Source organism: Lagopus leucura, unplaced genomic scaffold (assembly GCF_019238085.1).
Source record: "Lagopus leucura isolate 7727_CA_CO unplaced genomic scaffold, USGS_WTPT01 Super-Scaffold_100004, whole genome shotgun sequence".
Lineage (NCBI taxonomy): Eukaryota > Metazoa > Chordata > Aves > Galliformes > Phasianidae > Lagopus > Lagopus leucura.
The window spans coordinates 57,722,928-57,744,401 of record NW_024962264.1 but is presented as its reverse complement, the minus strand read 5'-3'; the positions used below and the strand labels follow the sequence as shown (position 1 = coordinate 57,744,401).

Sequence of the window (21,474 nt, the reverse complement as noted above, 5' to 3'; positions counted from 1 at the left end):
GTGTTTCACAGCCCACATAAATTAAAGAAATGGCACTCTGCATTAATATGGCAGGCTCTGATTGCTGGCAGCTGGGTGGCTGAAATGGCACCCATAGGGCAACTTGTGTTGGATGGATGGCTGTCTGCTGCAATGGAGAGGCACAATGGTGCAGGGGATGGGGCCAGAGATCCCTCAGAAAATCTTCAACTGAGACAATTTAAGGTACATATTACACTGTACTTACATACCTGTGGGTCAGAGATGAGTTATCCCTGAATGCAATTGCAGCTCATGTTCGGGACATTTAGCTTCTCTTAGGGAAGCATTTAAAATCTACTGTTGTGTCCCCAAAGGCTTTGTAATTGTTAACAAAACAGAACTTATTAAATAACCAGGAAAACTAAAGGTCATTTTTGCGCACCTGATGCAGGAACTATTCAACTTTATCAGAGGATGCTCACCTGCTGGAATGACTGCAAAGGCTAATAGTTACAGAATAAAAGATCGTTTGAGAATTAACCTAAACTTTCAAATCTACCATTTTTTAATTAGATATACAACAACACTGGTTTTTTTGCTTCTTTTTAACACAGTGTATTTTTCTAGTAAAAAAGAATGTTTTTCCACTTGAGCAAACTCCAAACACTTTCCTGAACTGTACTGAAAGAATGGCTCTGTGGGACACCATGAGCATTAGAAAGTCTTACATCCCAATCTAAGTGGAGAAGCTAGAGAAATCACACAGAGCTTCAGCAAATGCCTATTTCAGGTGATAATAATGACAATTTATTTCAGTACTTTTATGTCTACATGCGTGCTATCACACCTTTCTTTCTGTTTCACATCTGAGATCTTTTTTCTTCTTTGATGACATTTCAGACTGAACAAACCCATGGCTTTCACAGTGACCCTTCTATCACAACTGCTCTGCTGTCACTACAGCTGTATGCTGGCATTCAGAATAAGAGCACAGACTGTTTTAAACTTTAAATACCAAAATGTCTTTGATACACCTCAGGGCACAGCATTTATTTCCTCCAAGTTCTCTTTTGTTTACTCTGTAATGTCAGTTTAACATATACTGAATATACCATTACCATGTTTCCACTATATCCATACTCAGCTGTGTTAGGAAAGATTACTTGCAGTCAATAAACCATGACAAGTTTATATGATAAAGACAAAACCCTCTAAACAAAGACAAAAATTGAATGAAACATTTTTCTAAAACGGTCTGGTTTGCTATTGTTTCTTATCCATGCCTGAAAATGCAATCAGTATTAAAAGCAACAAATGGAAGATCTCACAGCCGTAATATTTTTTTTTTTCCAAATTCCATCAAAGAGTGATTTTTATTTCCATTTTCTGTGATGAGTTTGTGCCTGGAAACATACTGCTGATATGATATTGCCATCCTTATTCATACTGAATAGGAACTAGTTTTGAAAATAGGAATAGATGCAAACTGACACTGATTCACTTCTGATCCTATTCATGCTAAATTCAACCTTACACAAATACAACCAAGCTCAGGATTTCTTCTCAAAAGGAGTGTTACTCACTCGCAGAAATACCTAAATGATTTAGGGCCAGATAAACACTTCTGAGGTGTTACAGAATATAAAACAATAACGTCGGATGTACTACTGTTGTAAGTTAAATTTAAGTCATCGGCTACATGCTACATGTAATGACAGCTAGAAAATCCTCTCTAAGAACATGTTTGTCTTTTCAGGCACATGAACTTTTTGACAAATGGAAGCAAAGATTGTACAAAATATTTAGATCCAGCATCTCACTTGGAGACGAAGGGAGAACACTTGGACATAAGGGAGGACAGTTAGACTGAATCTGGGTCAAATCCCATACTCAGCTCTTTCAGGCAGTATTTCATACAGTCCTTTCATAAATTTATAAGAGTTGTTTGCTTAGTTTCTCCTTTCACTGTTTCCACTGAGAAGCTAATATGGAACTGAACTCCAGTGATTAGGAGCTGACTTCCAATTTTGACTCTGAATTCATTCCAGGCTACCTAGCACCTAGACTTGGGATTTGTTGTTATTTTCTGCAGCAACATTTGCTGTCAACTTGTTCCCTCTTCTCAGTGTTATTTTCCCTTTTGAACATGTATTTAGAAACAGAAAACATACCCTCAACCTTCTCTTTTGTTAGGCATTAAGAAGTTGCTCTGCAGTTTTTCTCGTAAAACTCTACTTCACCTTGACAGCAGCCCTTCTTTGCAGCCTTCCTGTGCAAACTGCTGAATGAGCACTGTTATATTCTAACAGTCTGCTCTAAGCCTTCATCACAACAATGATGATGTCACACTTGACAGTACAGTGAGTATTTTTCACATTGCAGTACAGAGAGATTATATGTAGCAATATGATGTATTAGGTCTCTAGGAAAAGACGTAAAAGAACATGCATATACTATGTTAATATAATACTGCCTTTCAAATGACTTACATATAAAATAGGATCTGTTACAGAGAAGCTTTCCATGTGACATTTAGAGATATCATTCTTATGGACATTTTCAGGTATCCTTAAATTTACTCCTTAGTTTCTAAGTCTCTTTTTCACTCTAACTGCCTACACTTATGCATCATCTGTTACAAGAAATGAAGATGATGAAGTGAGACTTCAACCATATCAGTATACTTGAAGGGCTACCAAACCAACATAAATTTCCTGAACAAAGATAGCTTGAGCAATGGATATAAAAAGACTATTCAGACATAGGAACCTTCCCCTAGTGCTTGTGGTAATAAAAGCTGATTTTTTCCCTGGAAGAGCACTCCAAGGAACTCTTGAGGAACGTCCCAGGGAAGAAAAGATGTTACTGCACACAGATGACTAACTTCCCCGTGAGCTGGATGTCAAAGGAAGAGCAACACAAACACCTTTTTACAGGTCTTACTGGAACAATATTGTCTTGGGTTATTTATACCTATTACCAAAGGTTAAAATAAATCCAGTGTTTCAGTTTACTGTGCTTCCAATATCACTGAACTTGCAAAGGTTTGATATGAAAGAGCCAGTACTTCCTCAGTTTCTGAAAGAATGTTGTAACGGAAGGATTGCATCAAAGCTAGCAATATTTTTAAGCAATCCACCTCCCACTCTTTTCTTTAGTTTTTAAAGATGGGTCTTAAGACCAACATCTCAGTGCAGCATTACCTCCTCCATTTCTCAAAACTGGAACGGAGGATGCCACACTTAAAACAGCATTCTAAAGAAAAAAATATTAATAAATCTCTTCATACAAAGATGCATGGAAATGCTCAACACCAAAGTTCTTATAGTTTGTTATGCTTATTTCTATTAGGAAAGTTGCCTGGAAGTCCATGCCAGCATTGCTGTAACCCTCAATTAATCCGTTGGTTTTCTTTTGCACCACATGTCCAACCATCTGGTGTGAATCTCTTGACACATGGCACAAGAGTCATTCTCTGCTTCAGAGAATGAATATTTAAGCATTTTTTACATACTGAATCAGCATTAAAAACAAGCAGTGAAAGATCCTTACCCCAGCTTACCTGACAACCTCCCTGACAGGTGGTGCTACACATCTGCAGGAAACTGTCCGAATTGGACGCATCCTGGGACACTCCATTTGTTGTTGTTTGTTTGGGTTTATTTTGTAGGATTTCTTGCCTTTTTTTTTCTAACAACTTGGCTAGCAGGTAAAAGGGCTCAATTTTTAGCATTATATAAAATTCAAATTCCCCCTGCATGCACAACCATATAAATATTCAATTCATCCAGCAAAATCAAAAATCATTTTCTTGCACAACTGTTGCAAAGGCACAGTGGGTGGATTGGGAATTCACCAAAACAGGTACAAATAAGAAGAACCTACGCTTTTCCTGTTTGACTCAGATTTTAATGTGGGTCTTCTGAAAGTTACATAGATTCTGCAGGTGTAGTTCAACATGTTAATTCTGTATCTGTGAAGAAGCAGCTACTAATTGAGAACATGAGGATAACTGGCTTTAGCATTTTCAGTTCCTTAATCACTCGAACACAAGGTCAAAGAAGGAAGATGCTTTGCACATACCTAAACTAATCTATCACTAGCTAAATTTCCAACAAGTTGCACGCTATTTACTCAGTCAAAATATTTCTAATCAGTGCATTTGTTCATGACATTGAACCTGAACAAGGGCATGAATGCTTTGAATACATACTCTTATTAAATTTCTTTGAATTATGTTTTTAGTTTTTCTTTATTTGTTTTTACTTGTTATCTACTTAGGATTCATAGATTTAGGTTAGATATAAGGAAAAAGTCTTTTACAGTGAGGGTGTTGAGGCACTGGAGCAGGTTGACCCGTGATGTAGTTGATGCCCTGTCCCTGGAGTCTTTCAAGGTGAGGCTGGATCAGGCTCTTGATAATCTGATCTATCTGTAGTTTCCCTGTTCATTGCAGAGAAGCTGGATAAGACAGCCGTCAGAGATCCCTTCCGACTCTAAGGATTCTATGATCCTATGATCAGTCCCTTTCTGTTTACTCTTTATTGGATGACACTTCCTCAAATGAAACATATATTTCTGGCAGGTTGAATGCATGGCCAAGAAAAACATTTCCATGAAGCTTCCACATTTTGAGATGAAAACTGTAAAACTACTTACCAATTTTGTCCACAAAACCAAAAATAATACTGGAAAGCAATATGTTTCTCTTTAATCAAGTGCCTTCACTTGTGTATAATTAACCAAATGTCTGAAAAAGCACAGCTCCCTAATTTGTAGAGCTAAGCAACTTTTGCAGGGTTTTTTTTTTTTTCTCTTTCAGATCATAGATAGTCTATTTTGAACACAAGAGCCCCTTTAATTTTTGAGCAAATACATGAAAGATTGCCTTCTGTTAATCATCTTCTGATAAAAATGATGAAATACAAAATCTCTCTCGTGCCTGAACGTACCTGCTGTTAGCATTAATGCTTTACTGCTAAGCAATAAGCCTAGAGAACATCTGTAAGCTGAAAACTTGAGTTCAGAAAATTGAAACAAATAAAAAATGCAGTTTATAGTAACAGTTGATTCTAGCTGTAAGGAGCAGATGGTACTCATCCATATGCTATTCTGAAAGTAGGAGACCACACAATATATAAGCTATTAAGCAAGTATCAGATGCTCTAACAAGAGAGAAAATACTGTATTTGAAAGGCAATTTTATTATCTAGAAAGTTCTAGGAGTGTTTTCTGAGCTCAGTTCTCTACATTATTTACTTTTTTCAGATGTGATAATTCTTCCAACTACCAATATTGTATAGTTATACAGTCAATAACTTGACTGTAAAAAGAATTCACCCTTGATGAGGATCTGTATCTGCAGAATCGTTACAAACCATATAGGAGTTAATCTGAAGAATGCTGAAACACCCCAAATAACTACAGATGGATTTCGTAAGACACTAAGCATGAACAATACCATGATAATATTACCTGTTCAACCAATACAAACAAAGGATGCTCAGCCTTCTACAAAAGGCTAAAATATTAAAAATTTGCAACTTAATAAATAAAAATATATTAATTTTCTGGGTGAAAAAAACTTACTGAGCAAAAAGGTGGAAATTTTATATCTGAGTCTTAGTCTTGTTTCATTAAACATACCAAAGTACTACAGAAGAATATCAGATATTTTATTTTAAATTTTCTTGCAAAGGTGTTGTCCTAAAATATTATTGAGAAGAAAGAGTAAGAAAAAGGTATTTCATCTGGAAAAGGTTGAAAGTCTACTAGACCACAAGAAACCTGAGGAGGAAGAAAGGTCATTTGTTCCATTGCTTCCAATGGAAGACCTAGAGGGCATCACACAAAGCCTTTATTACAACAACATATAAGAATGTCTTGATGTGCAAGTTCTAAAAATTGGTTTGTAGTATGGAACAATTTGCAGTTTTTTTCAACAGAGTTTTCTAGGAGGAACAAAAGAAGGTGCTTCAAGTAGCTGCACTTAATTTATTTAAGCAACTGAAAACTCTGAAAGGGAAGTATCCAAGAAATTTGAAGTCAATATTTGATTTCCATTAGGTATTGAAACAGCAAGAGCAGCTTTGTTCTACAGAATTCTTCTTTTTAAAAAGCTCTCAGTCTAAAAATCACGCACCAGTTATACAAGAGGTCTAGCTGAACCTGGGATTTTAATAGAGTAGGAAAAGGGGATTGCAAGATTGCTTGTGCTCTTTGCCTTATGAGAAGAGTTGAAGGTAAGGAAGGAGGAAGCATTACTTTGCCCCTACAGTGGGAGCATTAATGATCAAGAAGAGGAAGACTGTGCATTCCTAGTTAAGCCTGTTAGGCACCTTCCCTCTCCCAGCCAGCTATCATATGCAGAGGAATAAACAGAGAGATTAGTAGCAAATCATTTTCCCAGAAATATTCCAGTACTTTCCATATTTTCTTCTAATGTAGCATAATTTTTCCTCAGTTTTTCCAAATGAGTATCCAAAATATTACAGCTATCTTTCATTAAAATTACAACAAATATCAGCAACTATTTTCTTCCCTCGAATAAACCATAATCAATTAATTAGATAACTTCAGGGGTGAAGATGTACAAGAAGTTGATTAATGTTTAATGTCACATTCTTTATAAGGAAGAGACACAGCTGTTCAAGAAAACAAGATTTCAGAGGAACAGAAGTCTTTCGGGTTTACAGCAGAAGATGCAAAAAAAGTTGTATGAACAGGGGTGTTTTAATCCCTTCTTGTAGAGAACAGTCTGTAAGGGAGAATTTGAAAATGTAATCATATTTTGACATTCTGTGAACTGAATTTGGATTAAATTCTTCTTCTATCTGTCTGCAAAATACTTCTGTTAACATTTCATTATTTGTTAATTGCAGGATCCAAATCTGATCAAGTAACTGAATTCCAGAGCATCATCATATAAGGCAGTATTACACTTAGATAATAATGATCATGCTCTGTGTAAGTTTTTTAATCTTCTATCCAGTAAGAAATGCTCCTGCTGAGACTTGTGTCTGCTGCTCTTATCCTTTCATTCTCCACTTCTGAGAACGGTTTGGTTTTATTACTCTTTTATTCCTTAAACATGTTCTTTTTAAGGAAAACAAAGTACAAATATTACTGCCTGGGAACACTGGATTGTCTAAATTGGTATCCAACCCTTCTATGAAAGCAAAATGAACTGGGGAAAAACCTTTGATAAACTCATGATAACTTACAGAAACAGTCACCTAAGGGCCTCAGATTTGAAGTGGGTATAATCACTAGAGAACTGCCAAACAAAAGGCAGCTCCATCATCAGAACTTCTCCATCATCATACTGAAGAAGCTATGTGGAAAATCCTTTGCACATCTATGGAAATTCCCTTGCACATCTATGGAATAGCAGAAAAGAAAGGAACTGCCTCCCCCAACCCTCCCCAGTGTCCCAGTGTCCTACTGGCACTGATCTGTTAATCAAAGCATTCTTAAATGAAATGCCTAGCTTCTAGTTTGAGTGTTTTTCTATAGAAAATAGAAAAATAGAAAATAGTGGTGATTGGTAATAGTCAACATTTTAATTTGGTACTGATTGCAGACTGATCATCAGATTATTTCTGACAGCTGAAAGCTAAGTAGAAGTACATGTGCATGGGTTTTTATACGAACGTTACTATTACTCTGTATTGCTATTACCTTTTCTTAATGTTCTTAGACAAGAATAAACTACTGTTTCCAGAAAGTTATATGTAAACCTAACTACCAGTGCAAGAATACCTGGGCTTTGATATACAAATTAACACAAAAGAATATGCACATACCTGGTCCAATGCAGAATGATGCAATAATTGCAAGAATGCAAAATATACTGAGGTAAGGAAGCCAAGTCACATTATTCTGGTAGAAAAAAAGACATTAATATTAAGTGCATTGTACTTAACATTGAAACAAAACAAAGCAAACAATTGATAGTGTTCTCCAGAATGCTTCCCTATTTCGGAATTTAGACTAGGACTATTTTAGAAATTCACAGCATTTCTGTAGAATTTTATTAGATTATTTGTACTGAAGGTCTTGCTTTCTGTCATATCCCATAGAGAAATACTAGCTTATCTCCTGCACCACCGAAGTCACAATTCTTATTCTAAAGCTCAAGCCAATCCAGAAAAGAGTTTTTCCTTCTGCTACACAGAATTTGCACTTCTATTCTCCTAACATATTTTGGATGTGTAAAAGAGCAGCAATGATGATCCACAGAGCTTCTCCAGCCAAAGACTCAGCAGATGTCTAGATACAACAGGCTGCCTTTGAGTGGGACAGCACTATCTGAGCCTGCACAAAGCACACAAAAAACACAGTGAAGGCATTTTTAGTCATAACCTTTTTTTGACAACAAGCAGGGTTATGTGTGCAAGCACCAGCTATTGGGACAAGAAAACAAGATATAAATGGTTCCTTAACAGACTTATAAATGAAATCATCTATTTTCCTCACAAGGCAATCTGTGTTAATTTTACTATAAAAAATATATTTCTTGATTCAGATCTCCAAACAATGGGAACTGGAAATACTGTACATGATTCCTACTGAGATTTCAGGACACTGTTTTTAACTATCTCCATTAATGCTTGGTAAGAATGCTATTATGTTAGCAGAAATTCACAGATCCCCACTCCTTTATCTATCAATTTCTTTTTCCATCAGCAAATGTGAATACTCCTTCTATTATAATTTAACTGTTTTTTTTCAAAGTTGCTGAAGTTACATATCATCCTGAGAGTCACTGTAAAATACATTTGCTAAAATAGGTTATTATTTATTTCAGTATTAAATAATGACTTTAATTTTCTGACAGATTTCTCTTACAGTCTGGCTTATTCCTTTATGCAGAAAACATGCTTACAGCCTCCTGGGCATTAATATAGAGCAAATGATTTGTATACCTGCCAAAATGAGACATTCTGGAGTTCCCATCTGAACTCACAACCAAGGTCCCTTAAGGCACTGAGAAAGTGAAGGTGCAAATACAGAGGAGATACAAACTGCCCTGAGATCAACCCTGGGTCCTTTGTTCAGAGCAATTCCCAATCTCTAATCTATAACAGACCAAGACACTTCTGAAAAGAAGTGAAATAGGACTCAAACTTCAGGGATCTCCAATAGCTGAATCTCCTCATCCATCAAACGGTGTTTTAAACCATTTAGCAATTCTTAGTCAGTTTACAAACCTTGCAATAAAAGCTCTCCTCTGGAGAGCAGTCTTACTGTCATGACAGGTACGTGAAGTAAAACTTTCTTGTACTACACATACAGGTGAGTCAAATAAAACTCTACCATGTTGCTGCACGCGTCTGCTTTTCTTCAACCAAAAAGTAACATTTGAAAGTTGGATTAATATTAAGACACAGAAACAACATCAGGCAAGGAACAGCTTGATAGAAGACCACTCAAAAACATGCTGCTCCAGACTGTCACTTCTAAATCCCAAAAGCACTCAAAAACTGAGGGAAACAGCACAACAATGAAAATTGAAGAATAAACAATGGAAAATGTCTTTAGATTGGTTTATCTATCCTCCTTTGACCATCTGAAATATTTAGGGACATGACTTCTAATAGCATCTGGAAACTTAGCCTTTGCAGAACATCTGCTCTTAGGTCTTCATGTTTTCAATGAAAATATCAGAAATGTAACTTGATAAAAAGATTAAATGTAGAAACTTTTCACAATTGGAAAAAACAAAAAACAAAAACAAAAACATCCAAGCAGAAGAATAAGGTTAGAATACACAGTATGAAAGAAAACTTGAAGTAGACTGCTTTACAAGATAAAAATAAAACAGAACATAACATTTCCCAACTATGGGTAAAACTGTCTTCAGAGTAGTTCGTGTTGTGCCATGAAATGAATTATACAAATTGATGCAAAAGCTGGTACAGCTGATCACAGCATGTTGAAACCACCAAATTTATAGCCAAGCGAAAGACAGACATCCTTACATCAAAATGATTAAAAATGCTTATGTAAGAATACTGTTTAAAACAGACAAAAGAGAGCAAAAAATACATAGGAACCATACCTGCAAAGTCAGAGACACAGTAAGAACTGCAAAGAAGACGATCATCAACCCAAAACCCCCGATGAGAAGAGGCCTGCGTCCGAGCCGTTCAATAACTAAGCCCTGGAAAACAACAAGAGGCATATGGGTTTCTTGATAAGCCACTGAAGAAATCAGAGAATGTAATGTGCTCTTCTGGTAAATATGAAGATGAAAAATACAAGCAATAGAGAATATTTTGTACATATCAGCTCTGCTGAATTCATAATTGTCTTCATAATTATGTTTACATAGTCCTACCTGTTTGGAAAAACAAATCAGCATGGCATTTTTTAAGAGCTCGGAACAAAACAGTGAAACCACCAAAAACATTACTTGATATGGTTTTATGTATGCATTTCTCCTACTGAGCAAATGTAACCACATAGATGGAAAAATATGCAACAGGTTAATTCCACATTAGTATTATTAGTTTGGCATATTTCAAAGTTACTGCTATCCCCAGTTTCTTAATAAAGAAGGCTGCACCTTAGCCATATACATAATATGATAGTAAGGATCTCAAGCTCAATTTCATCTTACCACTCACTTTTTTAGGGGAAAACTCATTCTGCTTTGATGGAATCAGCTGCAGATTTGCACCAAATTCATACAATAATGTTATTAATGTTTTTTAAACATCAAAAGGTTGAAACAAAATACATCTCAACTGTATAACAAATATTTATTAATTTCAATGGCGAATTCAGTATATCTTTCAAAATGAACTTTAATGGTTTAAAAATTATGTATTAAAATGTGTCTTCAGCATAACATATTCATAAACACAGATTAAATCATTTTTCCTTCATCTGCAATTTGCTTTTTAATTTCTGGCTTGTCTGAATTAAAAACAGAAGTTAGCCATGATGAAGTTTTAATTCGAATAGTCAGATAAAAGAAGGGAAAAGGGGTTATAGAAGAGGCATTTATTCACATTCTGAATTTAAATTTAACACCTGAAAATAAATTGCCTTTGTAAAAAGTCACAAAATCTGAATACTTTTCTGTTAGAGATGAAAACAGAGAAGAAATTTTTTAAAAGCTGCAACAAGAAACTTTTTTTTGCTAGTCTGAGTCATTAGACTAATATCTATCATAACATTTTTCTAATATACTGCTTTCACTGACAACTACTATAATTACAAATTACAAAATGAAAATGATAAAATGATTTGATGAAGCCCAATATTTCTCACTTCAAATAACTTAGAGTTAGAATTTCACAACTGTTTGTCACAGTTACGTATTGGGGACTGAAAACCCCCTTTCAGACACCTCTCAAGCAGAAGATAAATTGAGTAAATAAAATGAAATCTGGAGCAACACCCATTTATTTGTTTGTTTGCTTATTTATTGCAGCAACGCAGACCACTACACTGTAAATATCTAGAAGAAACATGGTATAAGGAAGCACAGCCAATCAGGGAAGAAATTCCTCTCTCACAATGCCAGCCTTAGCAGCAGCTGATAGAAAAGGCTTTAGGACTTGGCACCCCCTCACCCCATAGAGGTGGTCTTCCACACCGCAGAGCATTGTGATGCTGCAGAACGCAGTGAGCAGCCAGCCAGCTCTAGCATTATTTCCTTAAATGAGGAAATATACTCATTTTGACAGTTTCCACAGATTCTGTAATAGAATTTATTTCAGAGCAGTGTTTAAAATAGACTCCCTCTGATGTTATTAAGGCTTTACACTGCACTCACAGAGTCCAAATGTTCTGAAACTGCAACTGCTGCACTGCCAAAACCCTAGAAGATGCCAAGTATTTTCAACTATGACTAATGAATCCATCCTGAAAATACATGTGGCCATGTATAAACGTAACCAAGAGAAAGTTTTTATAAAAATGAAGGATGTGAAATGGTCTGATGAGTTCTTTAGAAGATGGAGACTTCTGCAGTGTGTGCCGCAATGGATGATGCACAGATAATTTGGCATAAAAATGACATTCCCTTTTTCAATTATAGATTGGTGTTTGCTATTAAAAAATCTTGGTGTTACAACAGCTGGTGGAGTTTTGTATTAAAAAGGAGTGAGTGCTGAACATTTCTCTCAGAGGAAAATTGGTTCACAGAGGATTCATGTACAAAGCAAAATGCAGAAAAAAAATCAAGCTCAAAGAAAAGCAAATCCCAGCAATGGAAGACTCCAAAGAGTTTTGTACATACACTCATGACTGCATAAGTTGAAGTAAGTATTTTGGGCACATTTAGGCAAATCTAGGTGGGTCTGAGGAACTCCCAGTTTTAACTGTGAGCAGCCAAGTACAGACAATGTTATAGCAGGCCCCATGTGCTATCTGCAGAAGAGAGCAATACTTTCTAATGTATTCTAATTTATTTATTTTTTTCATTCAGACGTAATTTTCCCCAAGCTGAAGCCAAGCTTCTCAAGCATTCATCACACTCAGAGTCACTGTCATTTATTTAAGACAACGGCTCTTAGGAACTTGAATGTTTCAGCTTCTGGACACTTCCTACAGTTTTTGCCTCAAAGAATTTATCATTACGATTCTTGGTGGCATATCTTATGATTTATGGAATGGACCAACTTCATCTTCTAGAGAATATTAAAAGCAATTTTTGTACTTACTCACTGGGACACTACGACGTACCCAGCTTGCTGGGAATTGTTAACTTTTGTTTCCAAAGGTGATACTAGGTAAATCACACTGACAGCATTACAAAACCTTGGTGCACACTGACTCAGAAGCTTCTCCGTTAGACATGATCAACCTGAACAATTATGGGCAGAAGCACTCTATTTTCAGTTTAAAGATAAAAACTCCTCTACTTCTCTCAAGTGCATGTCATACTTTTTGAATCAGTAGTTCTAACCCAACAAAATACAACCCATCAAAACACAACTACTTGTGGAACAGATTCAAATGAGGCATAGCAGTCTCAACTGAAATGGGATACTAGACTGAGTCAAGCTCGTGAAAGGCAAGAGCAACAATTTAATGCATGCTCCTTATCTGGTCAAAAACTACAAGACTGTGGTAACAGGCAGCATGTGTTCTTGGGAAGCAATGTCTTTGTGGAGAAGCAGGCAGACAGGTGCAGAACCACCCCACGAAATATTAACAGGTCACAGTTGTTCAAACATGAAAAACCAATCTGCATCAGAAAAGCCTCTCAGAGGGCCCTTTTTTTTTACTGGGGCTTAAAATATTGCTTAAATTAAGTACACAGATGCTTCAACAGCCATTCCGTCAAGCATTTTTCACTAAATTGTAATTAATAAACTAATTTATCTTCTAGGATTTCTTAAGGAAACTTCTGATAAAGCATCAATATTTCAAATTTCTCTGCTGTCTGTTCTCATTTTCTTGATGGAAAAAAAAAAAACTCAGATAAAATCTGAAGTTTCCTTGGTTAAAAAAAGAAACAACCAAAAAAAGTAAAGCATGCCATAAAAAGGACTGTAAACTGACCATAATTTCATTTTTGGTTATGACTATACAACTCCAAAACTTGTTAACTTGCAAAACTCACCAAGAGGCCCATGACTCATAGGAAGTTGAAAATGATTCACTAGTTTTCAAGTATTTATAAGTCTGCATGCTCCACTGGCAATTCTTACCTATTAAAGACTTGTAACAAAAAATATACTGTTTGGCAGAATAAATGAAATAATAAGGAATTCAGCATATGCTGTAGTAAAGTCATAAAAAGAACTTTACAAGTGATAGCACACTGAGTTATTTGCCAAATTGAGTAGGTTGATACTTAACATGTGATCATAAACAGACATTTGTAGAAACCTATGCCCGGAGTCATTGTGATTAACATAGCTTAAATTACTGAAAATGTGTTTAAAAAAAAAAAAAAAATTGCAACCAAAATCCTTCCAACCAAAATGTTTGTTGATAATAAGGCAACTGATACTTTCTTTTGTCTGACAGGAAACACCTGTCAATAAAGCTTAAAAAGCAAATGCTGATCTTTTCACTTGAGTCAGCTGCTGATTTTGGGGGACTGACATGTTGAAAGCAGATCACGTTATAAAAGATCAGACAAGACAGGGAGAAAGATGAATATGTAAGCAAGTTCTGCAGCCCAAATGGGAGGGAGGGCAATGAATACTATTCCCTACTCACTTCCTGGCCCCAAAATCATACTAATAACCTTATTAGATTTTTTTTCATTTCTCCGCTCTATACGGAAGTCTGATCTATATGTTAACATTGAGAGTAACTAAACTTTCTTTTCCATGTATTTTGCAAGTAGATATGAGAAATACTTTAAGTCTAGATTCAGATTTAATGTGACATGCCAAGTCCATGTTATTTCCATTTTAAATAGCTGGGCTGGAGTGGATAATCATATTTATACCACTGACATGTCTATTTATGACATAATGTGTAGTATCACTCATTCAAGAAAAGTAGAGTAACAGAAGACTGTGAGTTACAAATGGGTTTTTGATTTCTATTTTTATATCCTTTTGCTTCTGGTATGAATTATACAATTGCAAAACAAAGAAACAGTACCTAAACTGGACTTTAAAGGTACAGCGCCACATTTGATCACATAAGCACAAGCCTAAAGTGTCTTTGCAGGCATATCAGTTCACCTGAATCCATGTTAATGCCATGGCTGGATAAGATCACAGAATCACAGAATATCCCAAGTTGGAAACAACCCACAAAGATCATCAAATTCAATTCCTGGCTCTCACAGGACTGCCCAAAATTCAAACCATATTTCTGAGGGCAAGTCCAAAAACTCCTTCAACTGCAGCCCTTTACTACTGCCCTGAAGAACCTGTTTGAATGCCAAGCCTCCTTCATGGTAGCTACCAGTGTAGGGATCACTATCAGCAAAGAAATTTATTTCTAAGTTTCTAATTTGCAGTAAACTATCCATAATCAATCTCACCTGACAGAGAAACTTTTCCACTCAATAAATATGGTTTCCATACTGAATGTCTGCTAGGCTAGCCTGACCAAGATGCAGCCCACACACAGATTTGTTCCAGCCTTCATCTTAATAGTGCCTGGATCAACTCTTAGGGCAGCACACAAAAAACCCACTATCTAATTCCTGTTGTGTGACTTCAATAAGCTGTGGTATTTTTGAAGCAAAGTTCCTACTAATAATGATTTATTTATTAAAAATTCCACGTCTGTCTTGTGTCAGGCACACAATTATAAAAGGCAGATTAGATACTGACCTTGATCTATGATAGACTATCATGGCTGGTGTTTTATTTTCTAATGTTAGCTTTTGAATACCCTGAAGATAGAACAGACTGAAAAAAAAAAGAAAAAAAAAAGAAAAAAAAAAAAGGAACACAAATAACTCAAAAAACGTTTTTAATGCTTGAAAGCATGGAGTTGTGTCTACAGAACTTTCATTTTCTGAATATATCCTGCAGAAAGATTTGTACTAAGGAAATGCAGTCTCTAACAGACTGTCGCTCAAATCTACAGAGTGGTGTTTCGTAAGAGATTTTTTTTCCTGGAAGGCATTACACATTAATTCCTTGCATGTAATTTTGTCTGTCCTAAAGCTCTATTGTAATAAAACAATTTAGAAGGAATAATATCCTTGCCTTAAAATGATCACATTGACCATTTGTGGATTAAGGCAGCATGCATTAACAGGATCACAATTTGCAATTCACCCTGCAGTGAAAATATGCCCACTTGTACTCCAGCATGTCTGGGAAGTTTTTTGGTCAATATCTCTTTTCTCCTGCTTGTTCTTTCTCATTACTTTTCTCAAATATATAAATCTAAGCATGTCTCAGCTCATGGATTTGCTCTATAAAGATTGCACACATTTACATTTGAAACTGTGAAATGAGGATGAAGTTTGTAACAAGTAATTAGTGACTCATTGCATCTAAAATAATTCAGTATTTGATATTCTAAATGAATCACTAGGTATTTTTTTTATTTCACTTCTTAGAATGCTTAGTCATGGCTTCTTGGGACTGAGCAAAGCATTTGCAAGTCATTTGCAAATTCACACAATTGAAATTTTACATAGACAAAACAAATTAGCATGGTAGGCAATTTTAGAAGCCAACAGTTTGCTCATGTAGGCAACTATTTATGGCTTTCTACAATTATAGATGATGAGCTACATAAATATTTTGCTTGGATAAAAAAACTATTTTCATTGCCAGGTCACTTTTTTCCCCTTAAATCTGCATGCAGTAGCATATTGATTAGAGACTACCTTTTTCCTCCTCTAAATTTATTAATAAAAATGAGGCTTTCATAATCATAAAAATCCCCAAAATCTTGTGACTCAATGGTAATTTCTGAGAGCACTGGATCTAGGCAGAGAGAACACCTATCCTTTATTGCACACGGAGAAGAGAGGCAGAATCCCTTGTCCTCCCCAGACACTGGGATAAATTATTAACCAATCAGTCTGACAACAGCTAGAAGATAGTAAGGTGATAAGAGCAGTCAAAACAGATTTGTTCAGTGCAGATCAGTACGACTCCTTTTGCTGTCGGGGAGAAAGCTAAGCAGATAGAAAGAAAATGAAAAACATGATGGATTGTGACTTCAGTAAGCCTTTTGACAGAGTTCCACATGACACTTTATATTTGTGCATATGAAGCTTTTTGTTCCTAAAGTGCAGCACTGGGAACCTTTCATTACTGAATTTATTCTTATAAATTTCAGGCCACAAGTCCTATTTTTTAAGATCTTCTTTAGTTTCTGCAAACATTTTTGAGTTTCTGAACTTTAATAAGATTCGATGACACAGGTGATTATAAAAAGAATCATTCTTGCCTAATGAGCTTTTCAGGACCAATGGATTCCAGACAAACAGACACAGAATCCCACAGGGACAGCTATCTCTCCAAGAATAATTTTGCAATTAGTTATTATCATTTCTTATAGCCCATACTTGGTGTATCTTATATTCAACAGTTTCAGTGCAAAGTCTTTTTAAATTGTGAAATGTATTGTTTTAGGATGCTGTTGATTCTAAAAACATTTAGAAGTCAAAAGGTATCTAGACAAATTCAAAGAAAGAAATTCTATCAAGGCTATCAAATATCAGCAAAGGTTCATCAACAGATGAATCCCCGTTATTCTCACTGAGGTTCAAAGTCCATGCATTTGAACATCTTGCAGCTGTATAATGATCAGAGGTGGTACTGATTGTATTGTGGACCATTTACTAAAGAGATCTGGTTCTATTACTTATAGGAGTATTTACTGAAACCCTGGAATTTGTTAGCAAGTCTGGTTTCTGTTAAGAAGAACCACAAAAAAATACAAAGAAAGTTAAGTTCTCCCCTTGCTTTTTTCTGCTTCTTCTCTTTTCACCCTTAATAAGGTCTGTAAGGCATATGCACCTGAATCCATATCTAACACTCCCAAATACACTTTTTAAAAAAAGCAAAAATTGTAGTTGAGACATTGCAAGAGGAAGGAAATATCCCATTCTTACTTCTAGGCATGAAAACAAGGAATTTATTCATAGAAATGAGAAGCGGTACAACTTGCAGTTAAAACACTGAATTCATCTCTTGTTCTTTTAAACAGCAGCAGTGGAACGTTTATGAAGATTACTGAAATAAAAATAAGGCTTCAAAGCAACACTTCTCTTGAGCTGAAAGAGTAAATTTTAAGAAGGTAGAGATGCCAATACATGAGCATTACCAGAGGCATAGAAAGAAGTACCGAATGTATTCCTCTCATACATAAAGAAGTTACTAAATATACAAGGAAACAAAGTAGGTAGCCACAACAGCCTCTCTGAAAGAGCCATGCTCTGTGCTCTGCTTGAGCACCACAAATGGATAGCAAGGAGGAACTGAAGATGATAGACCCCATTAATAGAACACTCTTAATATTGTGAAATCATTCCCATTCAATTATCATCTCTTTCCACAGAATAGATATATTCTTCTCTCAAATAGCTGCCATCATAAGAATAATAATAATTTTTACATATATCTTAAAGCAGAGTATCATGAACTTGTGAGAGGTAGGGATTTCCAGGGATTGTACTATCTCCCCATATTAAAAAGTATGTTCCTTAAACAAACAAACACGGACATAAGTAAGTGATGGTTTATGAAAAAAAAAAAGTGGAAATTCACAAAAATGAGAATAAAAAGATCCTTGTGACTACAAGAAAATAAACTTGATAGATGTATTTAGTTTAACATTTTGCAGGTCATAAGCAATTGCTGTGCCACTGGAAAGGATTTTTGCCAATGCCTTCCATCTGACATTTAAAAATGCTTGTCTGCTGTGCCCAATATTTTGCAAATACACTTGGTGTAAGATATGTGAAGATAATAAAAAGAAATCTAACAGTGAAAGGAAAGAGTATTTGCTTCTTTGCAACCTTCCATTCCAAGGACCTGCCTATTTTTTTCTTGTTTATTGCAATGTAAACAGAAACGAATTTCCTTCAGCAACCAGTGTTGTAGTCAAGTCAGTAATGTGTTTCACTTATGGTGCTTTAGGCCTTGCATTTCCGACCTTCCTCCTCTTCACTCATACAGAGGACAATTGGATTTAGAATTAAATCCAGAAATAGCATTTTCAATTGTTTTTATTAATTACTACACTTAATCTTCAATATACTATTCTGGCCATGTTTTAATCTATATAAGGAGATGAAACCGGTAATTTAAGTATTAAGCATGTTAATGAATTCTTTAACCTTACTTACAGAAGAAACAGCAGCAAGGGTCTCAACGGCACCAGTGCTTAGAGTAACATATGGGATTGTTTTGCTATTGATTCCAGCTTCACTAAAGATGTTGTTTGTGTAGTACCAGATCTATATGAGAGAGAAAAGAATGAGTTATTAATCACTGTGGTTTGGAATACTAGCCTTTGTCATTCAGTTCAAGTATCTCTTAGATTGAGACTTGTTTGGTGAAGAGTCAACAATAGTTTTTAGGATGAAATGAACTGGATTGCAAACACCTGTCATGTTCCTTCCTAATAATTTCAACAATTCCCTTCAAAAGGTTGCCCAGAGAGGTGGTGGCTGCTCTGTTCCTGGAGACATTCAAGATCAGGCTGGACAGGGCTCTAAGCACCTGATTGAACTGTAGATGCCCCTGTTCATTGAAAAGGAGTTGGACATTTTCAGGAAAGGTGACCTTTATGGATCCCTTTCATGTCAAACATTCTATAATTCTGTGAAAAGAAAGCAGCAAAAAGGCAACTGATGCAACAACACTAATGCATATTACATTGCATGCTGTATGCATACAGATCTCTTCCTACAGCTGCCTGATGCCAGGTCTTCTCTATAGCAAGCTTGAAGAGCACATTACAGTAGGTTTTTTGCTTACAGAAAACACATTGCTGCTTGGCCCGCATCCCTAGCAAGATTTCTTGGAGTTGAAAATAAAGACCTTTGGTGGCAGGAGGGATCCCACAGAAGCCTAAGGATCCCATTTGGGAATACTCTGTCAAAGTAACATGCAGTACAATGTATTATTTTATATGAAAATATTAGAAGTCTACCAATGAATTACAACTTCTCTGTGGTTTTGTTCTGCTTTAGAACCAAGATATAATGGTGGAATCTAACTGTTATGAATGTTATGCATCAGAGATACGTTTTATCAGGTGAAAAGACGCTAATATGAATTCATTTACTGTTGTCAATTGAGGTTGGGTTGTCTGAAATTCTGTTATAATCAAATAGATTAATATGATCAGGGCTTCACCATGATTTCTATTCCACATGGAAACTGGCGATTGTACTGTTTCTGAACTTTTTTTTTTAATTATAAAATAAAGCTTTAAAATTGAGTAAATATACACAGATATCAGCAGGATTATTACAGAGGTCTGCCATTTGGTAATTTCCCCTGAGAGGGACCTGAGAGACTTGCCTGAAAGAGGTCCAGCTTTCCCATATGCCCTGCCCAGATGGTGGTTATTGAAAAGATCAGACTGACTAACAGGGCACTACAGACAAAGTGAAGGGTGAGAGCTATAACTTAAGAGATGCTTTTGCGGTTAGTGAAACCTTGTTGACAATGACTCACACCCAGCAAGTGATTTCAGACACATCTAGATAAACCGAGAACCAGGTTGACACATCTGTACCTCTTCCTCATTTTCTGAGCTTTGGGTGACTTGCCAAGGTCAGTCAGGAAAGCCAGGCAGAAGAGACAAGGAACCTGAGCTTGTATTTAAGTGTTCCAATACTTCTCTTAATGGCTTTCATCATTTACTTTTGTGCTCTTCATTTTTTGTTTCTGGATGAATCAGTTAATCAATTTCGGAATGTAAATTTGATGTGAATAATATTATAATGTGCAACATGGTTGGAGAAATAAAGTAGAAATAAAACAAAGGTAAGGCTTGAAATAGCTGACTCAACACACAGGTCAAAACAAAAATTTTTCTTGAGGCATTAAATTATACTTTAAAACAACTCCACCTTTCATTTTGGTCTGGATCCCTGACAAACACACGCACAAGATATGAGTGTGGTTCTGCTCTGCCATGGAATACTGGACAATTTCTGTCACTTATTTAATATCCATAAAGGCCCCAAGCCCTTCTTCTCCTGGAAGTTTAGCTGTGTCATTTTATTTCGCTTATGTCATCAATAACGTTAGAGACTCTGGATTAAAATCATAGAATAATTAAGGCTAGAAAAGACCACTAAGATCATTGAGTCCAATGACCAGTCACCCATGCCATGCCCACTAAACCATGTATCTCAATTCCATATCTATATGTTTATTGGACACTCCCAGGTACAGTGACTCAACCCAGGAAGTTGTAGAGAATGAAAGGTCTTCCCTGAGATGCCTGTTCTCCAGAAGTTAATTTCAGTTCTCTTCACAAAAAAGTATCCACGATAAGGAACAAAATATCTTATTAGCACTGAAATCTCATAATTAGGGAAACCAAACAAAACAAACATACCTTACCTATACAAATATTTTTATAGTTCACTTTACAGCGTGAAAACTGAATTATCACTTAATGCACAAAATGACAGTGAGGAGTCACATTTGCAGTTTATTTCAGCAGCAACCATATGCAATAAGATGCAACAGTCTGAAGGACACTTACTGCATTTAGCCCACAAAGCTGGTAGCATCCCATGGTGACGACCACAGTGATGACTTGCCACCGTACAGCACGGGTTCTAAGGAGCTGAAGCACTGACACTAATTTGGTGTTTCTTTGGACTCGACTCTCTGCCAGAACTTCTTCTACTTCTTGAGACACGTCGTCTTTCCCAAGGAAGGTCTGAAATGCTACAAACAGAGAACAAACTTTAAGCTAGACACTAATCATTTGTAACGGATTTGTTGCATGACACGTGAGACAAGCCGGAGACATTCATGGGCTCCAAAATAATTATTCTTCCAAAAATATGATTCTATTCTGGGTATAATCCTTGCAACTTATTTCTGAAACGGCAACAAGAATATAAATAATTTAGCACCATAT

At 35.9% G+C, this 21,474-nt stretch overlaps 1 protein-coding gene across 1 annotated transcript in view; it reads right to left on the bottom strand.

Annotated features, from left to right (window-relative positions):
- Window positions 1-21,474, bottom strand: part of SLC2A9 (solute carrier family 2 member 9) — an 86,067-nt gene that overhangs the window by 24,417 nt on the left and 40,176 nt on the right. The window contains exons 7-10 of the mRNA XM_042871686.1: window positions 21,091-21,278; window positions 18,710-18,820; window positions 10,025-10,126; window positions 7,767-7,842 (exon numbers count right to left, since the gene is read on the bottom strand). Coding sequence (XP_042727620.1) covers window positions 7,767-7,842; window positions 10,025-10,126; window positions 18,710-18,820; window positions 21,091-21,278 — 477 coding nt within the window. The remainder of the gene's footprint in view (window positions 1-7,766; window positions 7,843-10,024; window positions 10,127-18,709; window positions 18,821-21,090; window positions 21,279-21,474) is intronic.